General features: G+C 33.4%; 1 protein-coding gene across 7 annotated transcripts in view; it reads right to left on the bottom strand.

The window, feature by feature from the left end:
* ERBIN (erbb2 interacting protein) overlaps positions 1 to 18678 on the bottom strand; it is a 202214-nt gene that overhangs the window by 93903 nt on the left and 89633 nt on the right. For 6 of the 7 annotated variants that reach the window (XM_074206736.1, XM_074206735.1, XM_074206734.1 and 3 more), the window contains 2 exons: positions 10651 to 10707; positions 4199 to 4396 (listed from right to left, as the gene is read on the bottom strand). In XM_074206736.1, the coding sequence (XP_074062837.1) occupies positions 4199 to 4387 (189 nt within the window). In that variant the 5' untranslated portion in view covers positions 4388 to 4396; positions 10651 to 10707. Of the gene's footprint in view, positions 1 to 4198; positions 4397 to 10650; positions 10708 to 18678 lie in introns of those variants that run through there. The other variant, XM_074206738.1, reaches the window with a different exon arrangement.

The raw sequence follows: 18678 nt of genomic DNA on the forward strand, positions 1-18678 counted from the left end.
ATATAATAAAACTTCATTTCAAAATGCACAAACATAATTAAGTTTGTAGGTGGAACAAAAGTAGGCACCAGTCAAGCTTCTTAAGTAGTTTGCTGATCCCTGATTTATAGTCTGTTTCCTCTAATTTCCTTTCATTATCTATCCTTGGGTGGAAAATCAGCAATAATTAACCTTTGAAAAAATTAAACGGGCATATATATATGTATATATATGTATATATATATGAATAAAATAATATGAACAATTATAATTAATTCAAGTCATTTCAAATGAAAAATTTGTGAAATAGATTAATTTGTAAGTTTATTATACATGTCAAATCAGGAAAACAGCTCGTAGCCTATTATATAATGATTAGAATATAAAGGAAATAAGGGGAGAATTATGAAATAAGATAGACTAATATAAAAAAGAAACAGATTATATTTTGCATTAAGTGTAAGGAAAAGGAATAATGATGGCAATGTACACTGTAAAGAGTAATGACTCCAGAATAATTGTTGAATTTAAATCCTGTCTCTTATAGCCTCTTTGATCTTGAATAAGTCACTTAAACCTCCTAGGCCCTATTTTCTTTATAAAATGAGGATGCCAAATCCAACTGCTTCTAAGATCACTGCAGTTCTAGACATCAATCTATGGGTAGATAGCTATTATGTTCCGACCTGCTTTAGGTCTAAGATTCTATTAATTACATTTTATTGATAGCAGAGAGCCAAATAAAGTTTTTGGGGAGAAAACATTAGGTACCTACAACTAGGTACCTCAGTGGGTAGAGTGCCAGGCCTAGTGTCAGTTAGACTTGACTTAAAATCTGATCTCAGATACTTTCTAGTTGTGTGACTTAAGACATTCAAATTCTATTTGCCAGTTTCATCAGCTATTTAATGGAGTTTTTCTAAGAATGAGATATAAAATGTGACTTTTTAAAAATTGTATGTCTGTCACACAGTAGGTACTATGTAAATGTTAGCTGCTTTCATTATCATTATAATTATTGTTATTATTCTTAAAGAGATTATCTTGGCAGCTTTGTGAAGGATGGAGATGAAAAATTCTGGAATCAGCTTACATAAGAAGTAATGTGAGCCAGAAATGAAATGGTAGTCTAAATAGAGAGAAAATAATGAATGAAAGCTATGTTATAGAATCAGAAATCACAAATCAATTTTCCAAATGTGATCCCAATGAAAACAGAAGAAAGCAAAATAATTAGTCCCCTCAATCTGGTTTATATTTCTATAATTACAGCTAAATATTATCTATTTTGAATAACATTATATATGGAAGTCATTTAAGAGTACAGTCATGTCTTATTTTATTGTGCTTTGTTTAATGTAGTTCACAGATAATTGTGTTTTTTACAAATTGAAAGTGTATGGCAATCTTCTATCAACAAGTCTCCTGCTGCCATTTTTCCAACAGCTCACATGTTTAGGTAACATTTGCTATAATGATCTTTGATGTTAAATTGTTTTAGAGGATAATAAACCACAATCATATAGGGCAGTACACTTAATAAATGTTGTGTGTGCACTCACTGCTACACTGGCCACCTGTTCTGTCTCTCTCCCTCTTCTCGAGCCTCCCTATACTGAGACACAATAATATTAAAATACAGCTGACTTATAACCCAATAATAGTCCCTAAGTATTCAAATGAAATCAATAGGATAAACTTCATTATTATCTTAAGAAACTTCCACAGTCACCCCAATTTTCAGTTACCACCACTCTAATCAGTCAGAAGTCATTAACACAGACAAAACACTCCACCAGCAAAGATTCACAGAAGGTTCTGATAATGGTTAGCATTTTTTAGTAATAAAAAGATATGTACAATTTTTAATACACAAGCTATCTCACACTTAATAAACTGCAATATAATATAAATATGACTTTCAAATGTAAAAAGAAACCAAAAGTTCATGTAAATCATTTAGTGTGGTATTTGATTTATTGCAGTGGACTGGAACCAATTCCATACTATTTCTGAGCTACATCTGTGTTTCACAAAGATTAGAAAGGAGGCAGGAGAAAAGGAAATTAATTTTTGAAGTTATTTCATCTTCTATTCCCTACTGTAACTCCCCTACCCCCATTATTCTATGTAGCTTTAATATTTATATTCTATTAGAGGACAAATTAGATGAATAGATAAATAAATCCAAGGTAAATTAAAGAAAAAGAGACATAAAGTGGAAGGACACAAAGATGCACTTCAGGCATAAAGAACAATATATACAAAGGCAAGGAGCTGAAAGATTATCATTTGGTGAAGATGAGTTGACTGGTACAGCCCTAATTCCCCATTTCAGAGCATCTGGGTTAACTTTCCTTCTTTCTTCTTCTCTGTTTCTACTGTCTTGCTCTACATTTCAACATCTTTATTGGGAGAAAATTAGAAAATATCTTTGGGATCAGCTAGTATTAAGAGTAGTGATAGAGCAATGGCCCTGGAGTCAGGAGAACCTGAGTTTATATCCAGCCTCAGACACTCAATTACCTAGCTGTGTGACCTTGGGCAAATCAGTTAACCCCATTGCCTTGCAAAAAAAAATAAACAAAAAATAAAGGGAAAAGATCTTCATTTTACTGTCCTACAGATAACACTGATATCCCACTGATACTCAATTAGAATTTTGTCTAAAATGATTTATAAGATCAAGCCTTCAGGGATCTCTGTGCCTTCAACTGGAGTATGGATTACCTGCTGCTGTCTCCTAATGTGCTGTCAATTGTGTTCATGGAGAGACACACATAAATTGTCCTATTGAAAGCAGCTTTATCCCTTTTTCTTTTGCTAGTGGCAGTAAAGTTTATGAAAGCTACTTCTGTGTGGGATGATGCTTTTCATCTGAATTCACTGCACTACATAAATGGAATGCTAAGTTTGGGAACGGTACCTTTCAATGTGATTAGAGTACAGATACTGTCAAGGAGAACAATGTGAAAGAAGTATGTAAATACAAGCAGGAGTCAAAATATAAAGGGCTTTAAATGCTAAGATGAGAATTTTATATTTTATCCTAGAGGCAGCAAGAAAATATGATAGTAAGAGACCTGAGTCCTGTGAATATTATTTTGGCAGTTAGTGTGGAATATGAATTAAAAAGGAGAGAAATCAAAAGGTTATAATTGTAAAGGTCACAGTCTAAACAGAAGAGTTGCAATAATAAAAATAACAATAAAACAAGATTTGAGAAAGAAAGATTCAAAGACTGCAATGGAGTCATGAACAAAAGAAGGAAGAGGATGCCTGAAACAGAATTAAATATGAAGGAGGAGCAGATTTTGGGGGGAGATCATTAGGGGAGTATTATTTTAGGCACAATTTTGGAAGGTCCAAGGTACCTATTAGACATCCAGAAAAAGTGGTCTAGCAGATACTGGGCAATGCTGCACTTAGATTTAAGGAGATGAATGAGAACTGAAATTTTAAGTCATAAGCAGAGGAGTAATTAAACACATGGGAAATATCATGAAAAGAGAGGATACAGAGAGAAAAGAATAGAGGATCCAGGGACCTTCTCATGTGGTCCTACCCAGATGAAGCAGGAAATGAATTATGGTGACAACAGATCAAAAGACTAAGAGGGAATCAGACAGGCAGGACAAAAATCAAGAAAGTGGAGATAGGACACTGGTTATATACAATAATGTCAAAAGCTACTCAGAGGTCAAAAGAGTTGAATGAAGAAAAGATTCCAGATTTCAGTAAAGAAATGAATGGAAATGAGGAAGAAAGGAATCAAACTATAAGAAACCAAATATGAGAAAATTTTGTAGTGAAAAAATGTGTAAAACATGCTATCAATATTAAAATTAAATGATGCATTATGCTTACTATTCAACTGCATCTGGAAATAATGCATTCACACTGATATTCTATTAGAATAGATCACAACAAGAATAGGGATAAACTGTAGCTATGTCATTTGTAAGGTATATAAATGCCTGTGAAACAAAAATATTTTCTAAGACTTTTGGTGTACCCTAAGGGAAGAAAATAAGAAAAAGAAGAAGACGAATACAAAGACGACAAATATGAAGATGAAGAAGAGGGAGAGGAAGAAGGAAGAAGGAAGAAGAGGAAGAAGATGCATTTCTATATTGCTTTCTCAAAAAGGCTTAATTGAAGTTACCAGAATTGGTAAAAAAAAAAAAAAACAAAAACCAAAAAAAACCAAAAAATATACCTTAGGAAGCTCTTCAATCTGATTTGCATCTAAATAGAGTTCTTCCAAGGTTTTTTCAAAAGTGAAAATTTCCTTGGGCACCTGTTCCAAACTGCAGTGGGAGTAATCAAGGGTGGTGACTGGTTCTTCTTCACCTCGAAGACAACGACATGGCACCAACCGCACAAACAAATTTCGCTTTGTAGTCATTTTCAGGCACTGCAAAATCCAAAAATAAAAATAAAATTTAAAATAAGACTGAAAATATCTACTACTAAAACCTTCACCAGTGGCTTATTAGGGCAAAGTATTAATCAGTTTTCCAAGACCACAAAATGGGTAGCATGCTAATGGCAGATCCTATAAGCTGAAAAATAACTGTTAAACATGGACACAGTCACATGCTATGTATCCCTTGTCTGAGAACAAGTATTACTAAATTCAGAGAACAATCACCAAAAGAGGCTTTTTTAAGAAGAAATTTTACTACAAAGGGGTTCATCAAATTGAGTTAAGAGGCATTATTTCCAGATAAATTCTTAACTTTTTCTGTGGCATGAATTTCTTTTTTCAGTCTGGTGAAGTATATGGAACTAATGTTCATTTTAACAATTACAAAGGAACCAGTTAAAGCAATATAATCATCTAATTTTTTTTTAAAATAAAAAATGTATATGGGTAGAGAAATCTTGAAATCAATTTATCAACCCCTTGGAGGTCTGTAGACTCCAAGTTAAGAACCCATGGGGTACAGCAACTCATCTACTAAGGCATGAAATGGTTGCAATCTATGTCAGTGGGGAAAAAAATGCACTGAAGAAAATATTTCTTTAGCAGACATTAATTTTCTCTTCTTTATTAAAAAAAGCAAAACACAAAACCAAAAAAAAAAAGAAAAACCCAGAAAAACATTTGTGATATATATTCATAGTGAAATATACTCTCATATTGGTTGTATTTAAAAGTATGTCTTCTAGGGGCGGCTAGGTGGCGCAGTGGATAGAGCACAGGCCCTGGAGTCAGGAGTACCTGAGTTCAAATCCGGCCTCAGACACTTAATAATTACCTAGCTGTGTGGCCTTGGGCAAGCCACTTAACCCCATTGTCTTGAAAAAAAAAACACCTAAAAAAAATTTTAAAAAGAGAAATAGAGATAAATTAAAAAACAAATTATTATTTAGAATTAAAAATTAAGTAATTATCAATAAATTATTATACTGAAACCAAACAAAATAGATTGGAAATGATATTTGTCATCAAACTCCTTTCTACTTAGTCTCAAATAAAATTCAAGCACTTTTCCATTTTTATAGCAAAAACTAAAAAAAAATTAAATGTTCTCTATGTTCACAGATAAATGTAATTTCACCCAAAAAAACCAACAATGAAAGAGGCACATTCTGAAACATTTCTATTTTTAAAATAGTTGATTATCATGATGACTTCAAAAATGAGATTCTGATTGAGTCTTATTCTAGATATAATTAAGATATAAAATTGCATTTTACATGAAGAAGAGACATCATGGAAAGGGAGAATAATGGCCTTCAAATTTGGAAGACCTGAGTTCTAAATCCTGCTTCTGATAACATGCTTGCTATATGATCATAGGTCTAACTAATTACAACCCTTCAATGTATCAGGAAACTCTCAATGCCTACAAGTTATACATGACTTATCAACTTGCACTAGTTTGTAGAAAGTTTCTATATTAGGATGCTTAAAAAAAATCACAAATGTGGAGATATTATAAAAACTTTATAAATTTGTATGAGAAGATAGACTTGGAACAAGAAGACATACTTTTTTTTAGGGGTTTTTTTTTTTTTGGCAAGGCAATAGGGTTAAGTGGCTTGCCCAAGGCCACACAGCTAGGTAATTATTAAGTGTCTGAGGCCGGATTTGAACCCAGGTACTCCTGACTCCAGGGCCGGTGCTCTATCCACTGCGCCACCTAGCCGCCCCTAGAAGACATACTTTTTAATACAACCAATATGAGAGTATATTTCACTATGAATATATATCACAAATGTTTTTCTGGGTTTTTTTGTTTTTTTTTTTTGGTTTTGTGTTTTGCTTTCTTTAATAAAGAAGAGAAAATTAATGTCTGCTAACAAAAAAGTAATATAAAAATTACTTTTAAAAAAGGTAATGGGGAAGCTAGGTGGCGCAGTGGATAAAGCACCGGTCCTGGAGTCAGGAGGACCTGAGTTCAAATCCGGCCTCAGACACTTAATAATTACCTAGCTGTGTGGGCTTGGGCAAGCCATTTAACCCCATTGCCTTGCAAAAAAAATACAATAACTGAATGCAGAGAATTTGAGAAGGTTATTAACAATTCAGAAAAGGGATAATGAGGTCCTATACTACAACAGTGGCTGTTTGAATGAAGAGAGGGGTATGGAAGTAAGAAATATGTAAATGGAAATCAATTGTAGGTAACTGATTAAATACTGTGGATATGGAAGACAAATGACTCAAATATTGAAAACTACAACAGAAATGGCAAAGTCTAGAAGAAAAATAATTTGGGAGTTACTGTAAATTCTGTTTTAAATATGTGAAATTTGAGATTTCTATAGGACATTGAGATGGACATGTCCTGTAAACAGACAGTACTATAGGACAAGAATGCCATATTATAGCAATATCCAAGATGGTATCTCTTTATGCTCCATTAAATAAACTTCTCTCTTATGATCAATAATCAAAATATGATATGTATGATTATTCCTTTATATCATCAATAAACTAAAAAAAAATGCAGTTTCCTAGGGACTTCTTATACCTGCATCAAAAATGTCCTCAAGATATGTACAGATTATGATCTTAAAGATATTGTGGAGATAAGAAAGCAGAAAATAAGTTCAAACTAACTGCTTTTTTGATTAATTATTGGCAGTAAAGTAAAATGAGTGATTTCTCACAGATCCTCCTATTTTTCCTCTCCCTTATGTAACAAAAATTGACATTCTATGTGCCCCCAACTATGTCAACTTCAGCACACATCCATCCCTCTATCATCCAAATACATGGTTTTTTGTTTCCACATTACATAGACTAATTTATATTAATTCAACTTTCTTAAGAAACAGGGGCAGCTAGGTGGCGCAGTGGGGGCAGCTAGGTGGCACAGTGGATAGAGCACTGGCCCTGGAGTCAGGAGTACCTGAGCCTAAAAGAAAAAAGAGGAGTACCTGAGTTGAAATCCAGCCTCAGTCACTTAATAATTACCTAGCTGTGTGGCCTTGGGCAAGCCACTTAACCTGATTGCCTTGCAAAAACCTTGAAAAAAAAAGAAATAGTAATAATGTTCGTCACTTTCTGGGTTTTTATTCACTTTCCATTTTTGGCATCAATGTTATGTTTAACTATATCAGGTTAAAACTTTTCATTAAAATGATATTTTCTCACTATAAAAAAATGGATGGATAATATAAAGGCAAGGAAAAATAAGTCATTTTTCATGTCCAAGAACTAATAGTATATCTTATCTCTATAAGTATACTGTAGATAGAATATAAGATTTAAAGACAGTAAGGATTTGATTCATACCCTAACTCTGACACTAGCTGTTAGACCAGAGGCAAGTCAATTAACCTCTTTGAGCTTCAGTTCCCTCATCTTTAAGATTGTTGTTGTTCAATTGTTCAGTCATATTTGATACTCTGTAACCCCATAAGGGTTTCCTTGACAAAGATCTTATAATAGTGTGCCATTTCCTTTTCCAGTTCATTTTACCAGATGAGAAAACTGAGGCAAACCAGGTGAAGTGACTTCGCCAAGATCACAATAGCTAGTAAGTGTTTAACATCAGCCTTCAACTCAGGTCTTCTTTACTCCAGACCCAGCAGTCTCTCATCTACCATGCCACTATGCTATAATACCTGTAATACCCATGTGGCAGGGATGTTTGTAAGAATTCTGTGAAAGAATATATATACACATACACATACACACATATATGCATGCATGTAAAAAAGTGGTTAGAAAAGTTTAAAAACTTATATAAAATCAGCTGTTTTTTATAATCCAGCAATGGACTCATTTAATTTGGTCCCCACCTAGCCTCATCAGGTAGTTGTAGTACTGGCATAATTATGATTTACAGAGAATAGTTTATACTCTGAGATACTTTCATAATTTAGTAGATTACCACCAGAAAAAAAAAAAAAAGGTTGTAAACACAGATATATTACTGATTTTCTGCTTTCTACTATCTCCCCCTGGTGGCAGCAGAGAGCTAGACAGAGCAGCACTAAGGAGCCAAGCTTTAGGTCTGTGGAACTGAATTATAAGTTAGAGTTCCATTAAAAACAAAAAGAAGGGCTGCTAGGTGGATAATTACCTAAACTGTGTGGCCTTGGGCAAGCCACTTAACCCCTTTTGCCTTGCAAAAACTTAAAACAAACAAAAACAGAAAGCACCTTATTTCAAAAGCAGCAATTTATAAATTCAAGAGAATATCACATATTTAGTTTTGAAATATCTGTCTGTTTGACTGAAAAAAAAAAAAGAGATGTGGTGATGTAACTTCTCCTTACTACACCAAAGTGCCTCCTCATTCCTCATTCTTGTCTACCAGGCAGATCTCTTAACAGCAATCTAGTTATACAATTTTGTATGAAGTTATAAGAAGTATACTATCTTTTTTTTTTTTTTAAGTTTTTGCAAGGCAATGGGGTTTAAGTGGCTTGCCCAAGTCCACACAGCTAGGTAATTATTAAGTGTCTGAGGCTGGATTTGAACACCAGTACTCTTGACTCCAGGGCTTGTGCTCTATCCACTGCACCACCTAGCCACCCCTAGAATTATACTATCTTAAACCTAGCTATGTTTGTTCCACTTCTGTTTACTAAACAAAAGTTCTGAGCAGACAGCTTGCAACATACTTCATATGCAGGTCTCACACAAAGAAAAACCACTTTCAAACAAACAATGGTAGATTACTACCATTGAGAATCATCTCATTAGTGATGATTTATTTAATTTTCACTTAAACCATAGTAGATGTCTATTATTTTTTAAATAACTTGCAAAACCCTTTCCTAATAAAAAATTCTGAAAGTAGTGAAATGATTATTATTATCCTCAATTAATAGATGGCAAACAATAGATTAAATAGGATGACTTTATAAAAATAGCATACATAGCAAAGGGAATAATAATTATAAAAAATATTAAAAACACATTAAAAAACACCTAGCAATGTATAAACTACAGAATGAGGGTCAAGAAAAAAAATCACATGATTAGAGAGGTTATTATAGCCAACTCTGTCATTAAATAGTTGCTTTCATATGGGTAATTAATTAAGATTGTCTACAAAATTAAGAGTAGAATAGACTTTGGAGATATATCCAACATTATAATCTCTCAGGTCATTTTCACTGGGCAGCTTGGTGATGCAGTGGATAGAGCACTGACTCTGGAATCAGGAAGACAGGAATTCAAAACCACCCTGAAACAACTGACACCAGCTGTGTGACCTTGGGCAAATCACTTAACCCTGAATGTCTCACATCCAGGGTCATATCTGTTCATATCTGGTCACTGGACTCGGATGGCTCTGGAGGAGAAAAATGAGACCAGTGACTTAGTACAGTTCCCCTGAAATCCAGTTCATGTGCTTGTCATAGCATCACCTCCCTCATGTCATGGCCTTCTTTGAGAACAAAAACAAACATCATCATATTTCCACTACTGAAATTATATGACTGTTAGAGGCTTAAAACTATAGCTTTATCAAAGCACTGAACTATTCGGACTCCTTTTATGCCCTACTCCAACTCTGCAAATCAGGATGTTAAAATACTGACAATTCAGGAATTTGGGGGGGGGGGGGGGGGGCAAGGAAAGAAATTAACCAGATTTATGGATGTTTAAAGGAGTTTATTTTCTCCCTCCTAAAGCTGAACATAATGGAATTTTAATTATCCATCAGGAATTATTTTTGGAATAGGCAATCTGTTAATATTAAACTAATTTTCTAAAGTTAACTTCTATGAAATACTTCTTTTTATAATATATTTAGTAAAAAAAAAGCATAATCCAACTTACAAATATTCATCTACTACTTGGAGCAATCAATTTTTTTTATTAGGCTTTTTTTTTGCAAGGAAAATGTGGTTAAGTGGCTTTCCCAAGGCCACACAGCTAGGTAATTATGAAGTGTCTGAGGCAGGATTTGAGCTCAGGTACTCCTGATTCCAGGGCCGGTGGCTCTATCCACTGCGCAACCTAGCTGCCCCAATATTTTTTAACGTTAGAGAGAGAAGTCATAAAAATTCTAAAGACACTGAGCTTCATCAGATGAAGAACTAAAATAGTTAAGTTATTGAAGTTTGAATATCAACAGGCACAGGTACTAATTGTTATGCATCATAAATCTATGAAATAAAAAATGTTTTTAATTTATATATTCATTACAAATAGCTATGATATTTCAATCAAATAAAGTTCAAGTTACTCACCACTGTATTGCAGTTATCTCCCTGATGTTACTTCCCTGAGCTCTAAAAGTCAACATTCTATAAGGAGCAAAGAAAGATAAGATTAGCTTGACAGGACAAATCTGAAATACTACAAAGCAGTAATTATCAAAACTATTTGATACTGGCTAAAAAATTAGATTATTGTTTCTTCCTTAAGGATATGATTTCTCTCTCATCACACTCAATTGGATCAATGTACAACATGGAAACAAAGTAAAGACTGACAAATTGCTTTTTGTGGGGGGTGGGGGGAGGGAAGTAAGATTGGGGAAAAATTGTGAAACTCAAAAATAAATAAAATCTTTAATAGAACAAAAAAATTAAGATTAGTAGAACATATTAGGTATATATATATATAAAACAAATAAAAGCAAACAAAGTAGCACTTTGTTCAATATATATTCAAAGATATCAACACTAGAACAAGAACTCACAATTCTACAAAAACTACTGGGAAAACTAGAATAGAAATTAGATATGACATTCACATACTATATAAGCTTCAAATGTTATAAAACTTGCATATGAAAAGTCACACTATAAAGATATTAAGTATAGATAAATGAAGGGCTCATGATCCAACAAAGAATAAAGGAGATAAACTGAAAGAAGTTGAAAAATGTATTATTAAATAAACTTTAAAAGTTTTGTTGTGTTTTGCAAACAATCAATGCAGTTAAAATTAGAAGTGAAAAATTTAACTTGGAAAAAAATCTTTAAGGAAATTTCTCTGATAAGACCTCAAAACAAAGACAGACATTCCCTAAAAGATGAATGATAAAAGGTTATGAATAAGTAGTTATTAAAGGAAGAAATCAAGCACTAAGAGAAGTACAAATTAAAACTCTCTTCACATCCTTCATTCTTGATCTCACCTCAGTCCCTGATACCCTCAAATAATCTCCTTTTCCTTCATATTCCTTCAACAGGCTTTTGTGACAATAATTTCTCCTAATTATCTCCTATCTATCTGTTCCTTCTCAGTTTCGTTTATTGGTCACAAAAGATATCCCCTATCTGCCTTGTACTTAAATTACTTTTTCATTTGATGATCTTATCAATTCCCATAGATCTACTTATCAATCTCTATGAAGCTCCTGACCTCATCTAACACATATCCAACTACAAAACAAACATCTCAAACTAGATGCCTCATAGACATCTTAAACTTAACACATCCAAAACTGAATCCAAAAAACTCATTCCCTCCCCCCCAAAATCATCTTTCTACCTTCCCTATTATGGCTGAGCATACACCATCATTCTCACCAAGACTTACAACCTTTAATCTCCCACTTTTTTTCATTTTCCATAACCACTGGCTGTCAAGTCTGTTGATCTACCTTCAAAACATTTCTCATACATGTTCTAATACAGCTTCTCACCACCTTACACCTAGACTACTGTACTAGTCTACCTTTCCCAGGTCTTTCTCCACTCTGATCCATCCTTCTTTAAGTTAAAGAAAGTGATCTTCTTAAAATACCAAATCTAGTAAATTCCTATTACATCTATGATGAAAAATACTATCTCCATCTGGCTTATATAGTGCCTTATAACCTTCCTAGCATTCCTATACCTTATTATCCCATGTCCTTTGTGATCCAATGACATTGGCTTCCTTGCTATTTACACAAGACATTCCATTTCTAGACACCAAATATTTTCACTGGCTGTCTTCCATACCTGTAATGCTCCCCCTCCTCAACTCTAACTCTTGGCTTCCCTGGAGTCTTTCAAAGCTTATTTAAAATCCAACTTTGCAAAAGACTTTCTTAGTCCCACTTAATATTAGCTCCTTCTCTTCAGGATTATCTCCAATTTATCCAATACAAGTTCTGTTTATGTATAACTATTGACATGCTAATTGCCCCCATTAGACTGTGAGCTCCTTGAGTATGGGAGATTTAAAATTTTTTTTTCCTTTCTCTGTATCCACTAACAGTGCCTAGCATACAGTAAGCATTTAATAAGCATTTAATAAATACTGGTTACCTAGAATCATTAAACTGGCAAAGATAATAAAAAGAGTGAAAAATTTTGTAAGGGCTACGGTACAAGAGGTATGGTATCATTCTGAAAAGCAATATTGAGGGGTGGCTAGGTGGCGCAGTGGCCAGAGCACCGGCCCTGGAGATAGGAGTACTCGAGTTCAAATCCTGTCTCAGACACTTAATAATTACCTAGCTGTGTGACCTTGGGCAAGCCATTAAACCCATTGCCTTGTAAACCCCCCTGCAAAAAGCAATATTGAATTGGACCCAGAAAGACTCTACACAGTGTATCATCTTTGATCGAGTAATACCACTATTTGGTCTATGTCTCAAAAAGAACAAAGAAAATAAGGGTGCTCCAATTAATTGGAGAATGACTGAATATATGTGAATTAATAGAAACTTTGATACTTAAAGAATTCTCAGCAATGAAATCTCTAACCATGAATCCTGAGGACGATTGATAATCTATGTTACCTATCTCCTTAAAGAAAAATGATGAATTTAAGAAGAATGAAAACAAAAAGGTAATAAGGAATGACTATTATTTTATGAGTAGGGAAGTGATATGGTGTCACCTAAGCTTTAGGAATATCACCTTGGCAGCAGAAAAGAGGAGAAATATGGGGAAGGAAGATCAATAAGGTAGCTATTACGTTTAGGTGAGAAATGCTGAGATTCTAAACGAGGATGGTAGCTCAGAGAATAGTAAAACAGATGTTATACATGTTGTCCAGGTTGGACGATCAAAATTGGTAATTGACTAGCAACCTGGGTAAAAGGTAAGTGAAAAGTCAAAGATGGCAATGAGCATCTTGGCATTTAGGATGGTGTTACTTATCCTCTGGATAATTAGGGAAAATCTTAAAAAAAGGAAGAATTTAAGGGATGAGCAACATTATATTAATGTATTAAACAACATAAACCAAGTATATAAAAAGAGACAGTCTTGATAGCAAATAGTTAACAGGGAGGTTAAAGACTGGTAGGTGACTAAAATGAAAGAGCTCTGTGCTATAGTAGATTAAGACAATTAAAGGCAAAACCCTTGCAGAAGGATACCTTCTTCTCCATAAGGAAGGATGTCAAATCCAGGTTGAAAACCAAGTAGGACAAATACAGATTATTAGATTAGATTGCAAGAAGCCCTTATATATACAGCCTAAGTGATATAAGGAGACTCATACCCCAAAAAAAATATTCTCCCCCCCCCCCCAGAAACACACAAAATTTTTGAAAGTAGGAGTGCAGGGGCACAGCTAGGTGGTACAGTGGATAGAGCACCGAACCTGAAGTCAGGAGGATCCAAGTTCAAATCCTGTCTCAGACACTTAATTATTACCTAGTAGTGTGACCCTGGGTAAGTCACTTAATCCCACTGCCTTGACAAAAAAAAATTAGGAATGTATAGGGCATAGAATTACAGAATGCAAACACCATGGCAATTAAAATATCTGGATAAAATGTGATTAATTAAACAAACTCATTAAGAAAATATAGAATTGAACATAATAACAATGGTTAAAAACAAGAACAATGTCTAATAGAGTAAATATTCCCTATTCAATGAAAACTACTAAAAACAACCAGAAAACAATCTTGAAGAAATTAAGTTTCAGAGTAAGGTTTCTAAACATTTTTTGTGTGCTTTGTCAGTCTGAAATAACGTTTTTTTAAAAGTGCATATGTATATAAGGAAAATATGGGAAAATTATTAACAATATATATTTTAAAGTATATGGATACCAGGTGGGAACTCTTGCTTAGGTCAACAATTCACACTATATGGTATAATAAGCTCCAAATAAATAAACACTTGTGATAAATATTTTAAAAATCATATAAAATTGGAGGAAACTGGAAAGAGATAAGTTTCTCAATTACAGCTAGAGAACAAATAGCCAACCATGTGTGTATGTGTATGCGTGTGTATATACACATACACACATATATATAGCTTTTTAAAATTCTCTGAAGTGTTTTATACATATTATCTGATTTGATCAAAACAATCCTGTGAAACTGATGCTATTTATCATCTTCATTTTACAAATGAGAAAACTGAGATCAGAAAAAAGAAAACTGATTTAGCCAAGATCACAGTAATAGTCACCTCATGCCTAGACAATCTGCAAAATCTTCTTAATCTATCTTTCAATTTATTTTTCTACACTCAAGAGGCCAAAATGATCAAACTTTCAATAAACCCCAGTGGTTTGCTATTTATTGCCAGTATCAAATATCAGGTCTCTTATTTTGCATACAAAGACCGTCATAAGCTGACCTTTTAAAATTCCAATCACCCTACACCTGACACCTTAATTCTTTTACAGTGTATTCTGCAATCCAGTGACAGGAGCTTCCTTGAGGTTCCTTGAACAAAACATTCCATATTTCCAAACTCCAGACATTTTCAGTGCTTGTTTCCTATGCTTCAGATGTTCAGCATTTTCATCTCCTGGCTGGCCTGACTTATTGAAATCTTAAAGAAAAGTATTTTTGACTTAACAATATTGTCATAATTTAATTGAAGTATTTTGTCAATGAAATGACTGATGTAGTACAGGGCAGATAAATCTTTTCTCAAAAAGCAGCCACATACTACCCTTTACAAACTCTATGGTTCTGTCATAGGCATTTTCTCTATTATGTAGATAGAAAACACTCCATCTCTCATGTCTTTGAACTATTATTTTTCCTCAATTTTATCACACAGCATCTCTAAATTCCTTCAGAATTTAACTAGAATGATATTCTACTTGATGACTTTTCTGATAACTACCAAACTACTAATGTTCTCTCACTTTTTTTATTTCCTAATATATATATATATATATATATATATACACACACACACATATATATACACACACACACACACACACACACACACACACATATATTATACACACACAATAGTTAAATATGTACATTTCTCCCTTAATAAAACTAAACGCCATGAGAACACTGATGGTTTTACATTTTGCCTTCATATTTCTAACAGGCAGTATAAACTTGACTCAAGGTAAATGCTTAAGAACTGTCTGTTGATTAAGAAACATCTACAGGGTCATAATAAAATCACTGGAATATTGAACTACTATCAAAATAGGTGAACAGACATTAATCTTTAGATACCTCAGTCATAAATCACATATTCCAAATTCCACTTTCACAAGTCCAAGATCGTCTAGTTAACAGAGGTAAAAATCCCATAGAAATTAATCTAAGTACCCACACACACAAAGTCAATGTATGTCCAGATTTCACTAAAACTTTCAAGGTTGTTAATCTGATTACAAAAAAGCTTTGTACAATGAATAATCTTACATAGCAAATAATTTCTTTTGATCTTAGCTAAACAGTTATGTTCTCTAACAAACATAAATGAAATAAGGTTATTTTTGTTACAGGTTTTTTAAAAAGGGAATCAACCTAAATTTTGGTTGATATAATAATATCCACTGAAGCTGCCACAAAGAATCAATTTAATTATCCTTTAGTAAGAATGAGGAAAAAACAAATTCAACTAAACTGACAAAAGACAAAAAGCAGAAAATTTTAAAAGATGGTTTGTACATAATATTTCCCACTTGTAAGCTCTGAATTCAGACCCAAAATGAATAAATGAAATAAACCGAAAAGCTCTCATTAAGGACTTACTTTATGCCATGCATCATGTTAAGAGTAAGAATACAAACAAAATTGAAATAATCCTTTTCCTCAAGGAGATTTAATTGGGAAAAGGGACATTAAAAAGCAGACCTCAGCTTCAGGGCAAAAAAAGAAAGAACAAATGGTCTTTGGGATGCCATGGACAGGAAAAGAGAAAGGTCCAAGAAAATTCAAGGTTCACTGTCAGCTCATATAACAATGAAACATCTGGGGTAGAAAGAGAAGTAATGAAGGTATAACAAATAGGTGTAGATAGTGGATTGGGCCTAGGGATCTTCCAACTTTAACAAAGAGAAGATAACTCCCTATCCATTCAAAGTGAAATATAAATTCATGTCCAGCTCAAAGAAGGAGGAGGGGTTCAACCTAATACACAATAATATGAGAAATTCAAGTGCATGGGGATTATTAATTATTAGTAAATCATCCCATAATTAAGAGTTAGAATTAAAAGGGCTTTTAAGTTCTTTTTAAGATGAACTCTTTTAAGCTCTTTTAATACATTGTTAGTGGAGCTATGAACTCATCCCAAATTTCTGGAGAGCAATTTGGAATTACACCCAAAGGGCAACAAAAATGTGTACACCCTTTGATTCAGCAATACTACTACTGTGGTCTATACCCTGAAGAGATGATGAAAAAGGGTAAAAACATCACTTGTACAAAAATATTCATAGCAGCCTTGTTTCCAAGAAGTGGAAATAAAGTAAACATCCTTCAATTGGGGGAATGGCTTAACAAATTGTGGTATATGTATGTCATGGAACACTATTGTTCTATTAGAAGCCAAGAGGGATGGGAATTCAGGGAAGCCTGGAGGGATTTGCATGAACTGATGCTGAGTGAGATGAGCAAAACCAGAAAAACATTGTACACTCTAACAGCAACATGGGGGGTGATGATAAATCTTGATGGACTTGCTCGTTCCATCAGTGCAACAATCAGGGACAATTTGGGGCTGTCTGTGATGGAGAATACCATCTGTATCCAGAGAAAGAATTGTGGAATTTGAACAAAGATGAAGGACTATTACCTTTAATTTAGAAAACAACAACAACTGATATCTTATTATGTAATCTTGCTATTTCTTATACTTTATTTTTCTTCCTTAAGGATATGATTTCTCTCTCATCACATTCAATTTGGATCTATATATATATATATATATATATATATATATATATATATATATACCATGGAAACAATGTAAAGACTCGCAAATTGCCTTCTGTGGGGGGGGGGGGGGAATAAGATTAGGGGGAAAAAACTGTAAAACTCAAAATAAATAAAATCTTTAAAATAAAAAAAGATGAGCTCTTAAGCTCATCTGAACAAATTTTCCCCAAGAAAATAACTACATAAATAGCAGACTGTCTAAGCCAATCAAAAAATCTTTAATATCCGAAATATTTTTCACAATTATCAGAAAATTAATAGGAGCTATACTAATAAAAAAATAAGTTGCAATAAAATATAATATATAAATATACAATACATCCACAATATAGAAAACTAATAGATTACTTTAAGAATTACTTGCATGCCAGAAGAAAAACAAATTTAACCAGAATAGGAAGACTTAGGGAGACATAGAGGTTTGAAATGGTGCTAAATTATACTCAGATAGTTTTTTTTCCTTATGAAGATTAATTTTAGTTTAAGACTTATGGCTTTACAGTCCCTCCTGATTCAGGTGAATAGTATTGGGACAACAAATTATGAATCAAAAAGCTCAAATCCTGACTTCTGCATTATGATTTTGGACAATCTGTTAACCAGTTTCTATGAGGACAAATTTCCTCAACTTATTGTGAAGATTAAATGAGATAGGAGATAGTAAAGTATGGACAGCAGCACTTCATTATGCTAGATTAATATGGGTTATGATTCTTCTTATTAGTCATGACTGGCTCACAAATACTAAGGGAAAGTCACGACAGGGATATAGATTTCTCTGATTTAACCAAAAAAGAAAGAGATAGAGTCAAAAAAAGGATAGCTATATAGAGCTAAGAAAAAGAGAATGACAAGCAGAATTCAGCAACATAGTTGGGTTACAGAAGAATCAAATAGACTGTGTCAAACAGTTCACCACTCTGGCCACCAGGTGGGTGTGTGGGTCCAATAACTGGGCTTTTATTTCAACAGTTTTCAGAAAGTGCTAAAATGCAGAAATGGAAAAATTTGGGTGTAAGGGAAAGAAAAAAAAAACAACCAAGTAGTAGATATGCCATATTACAAGTACACTCTTTGTAATTTTGAAATGTCTGTTTTTATTTTTAATTTGCTAATTTCCAGAAAAACTAATTATCAATTCTATTGTTTTATAAAGTAGGAA

The sequence above is a fragment of the Macrotis lagotis genome, chromosome X (genome assembly GCF_037893015.1).
Source record: "Macrotis lagotis isolate mMagLag1 chromosome X, bilby.v1.9.chrom.fasta, whole genome shotgun sequence".
Taxonomy (NCBI): domain Eukaryota; kingdom Metazoa; phylum Chordata; class Mammalia; order Peramelemorphia; family Peramelidae; genus Macrotis; species Macrotis lagotis.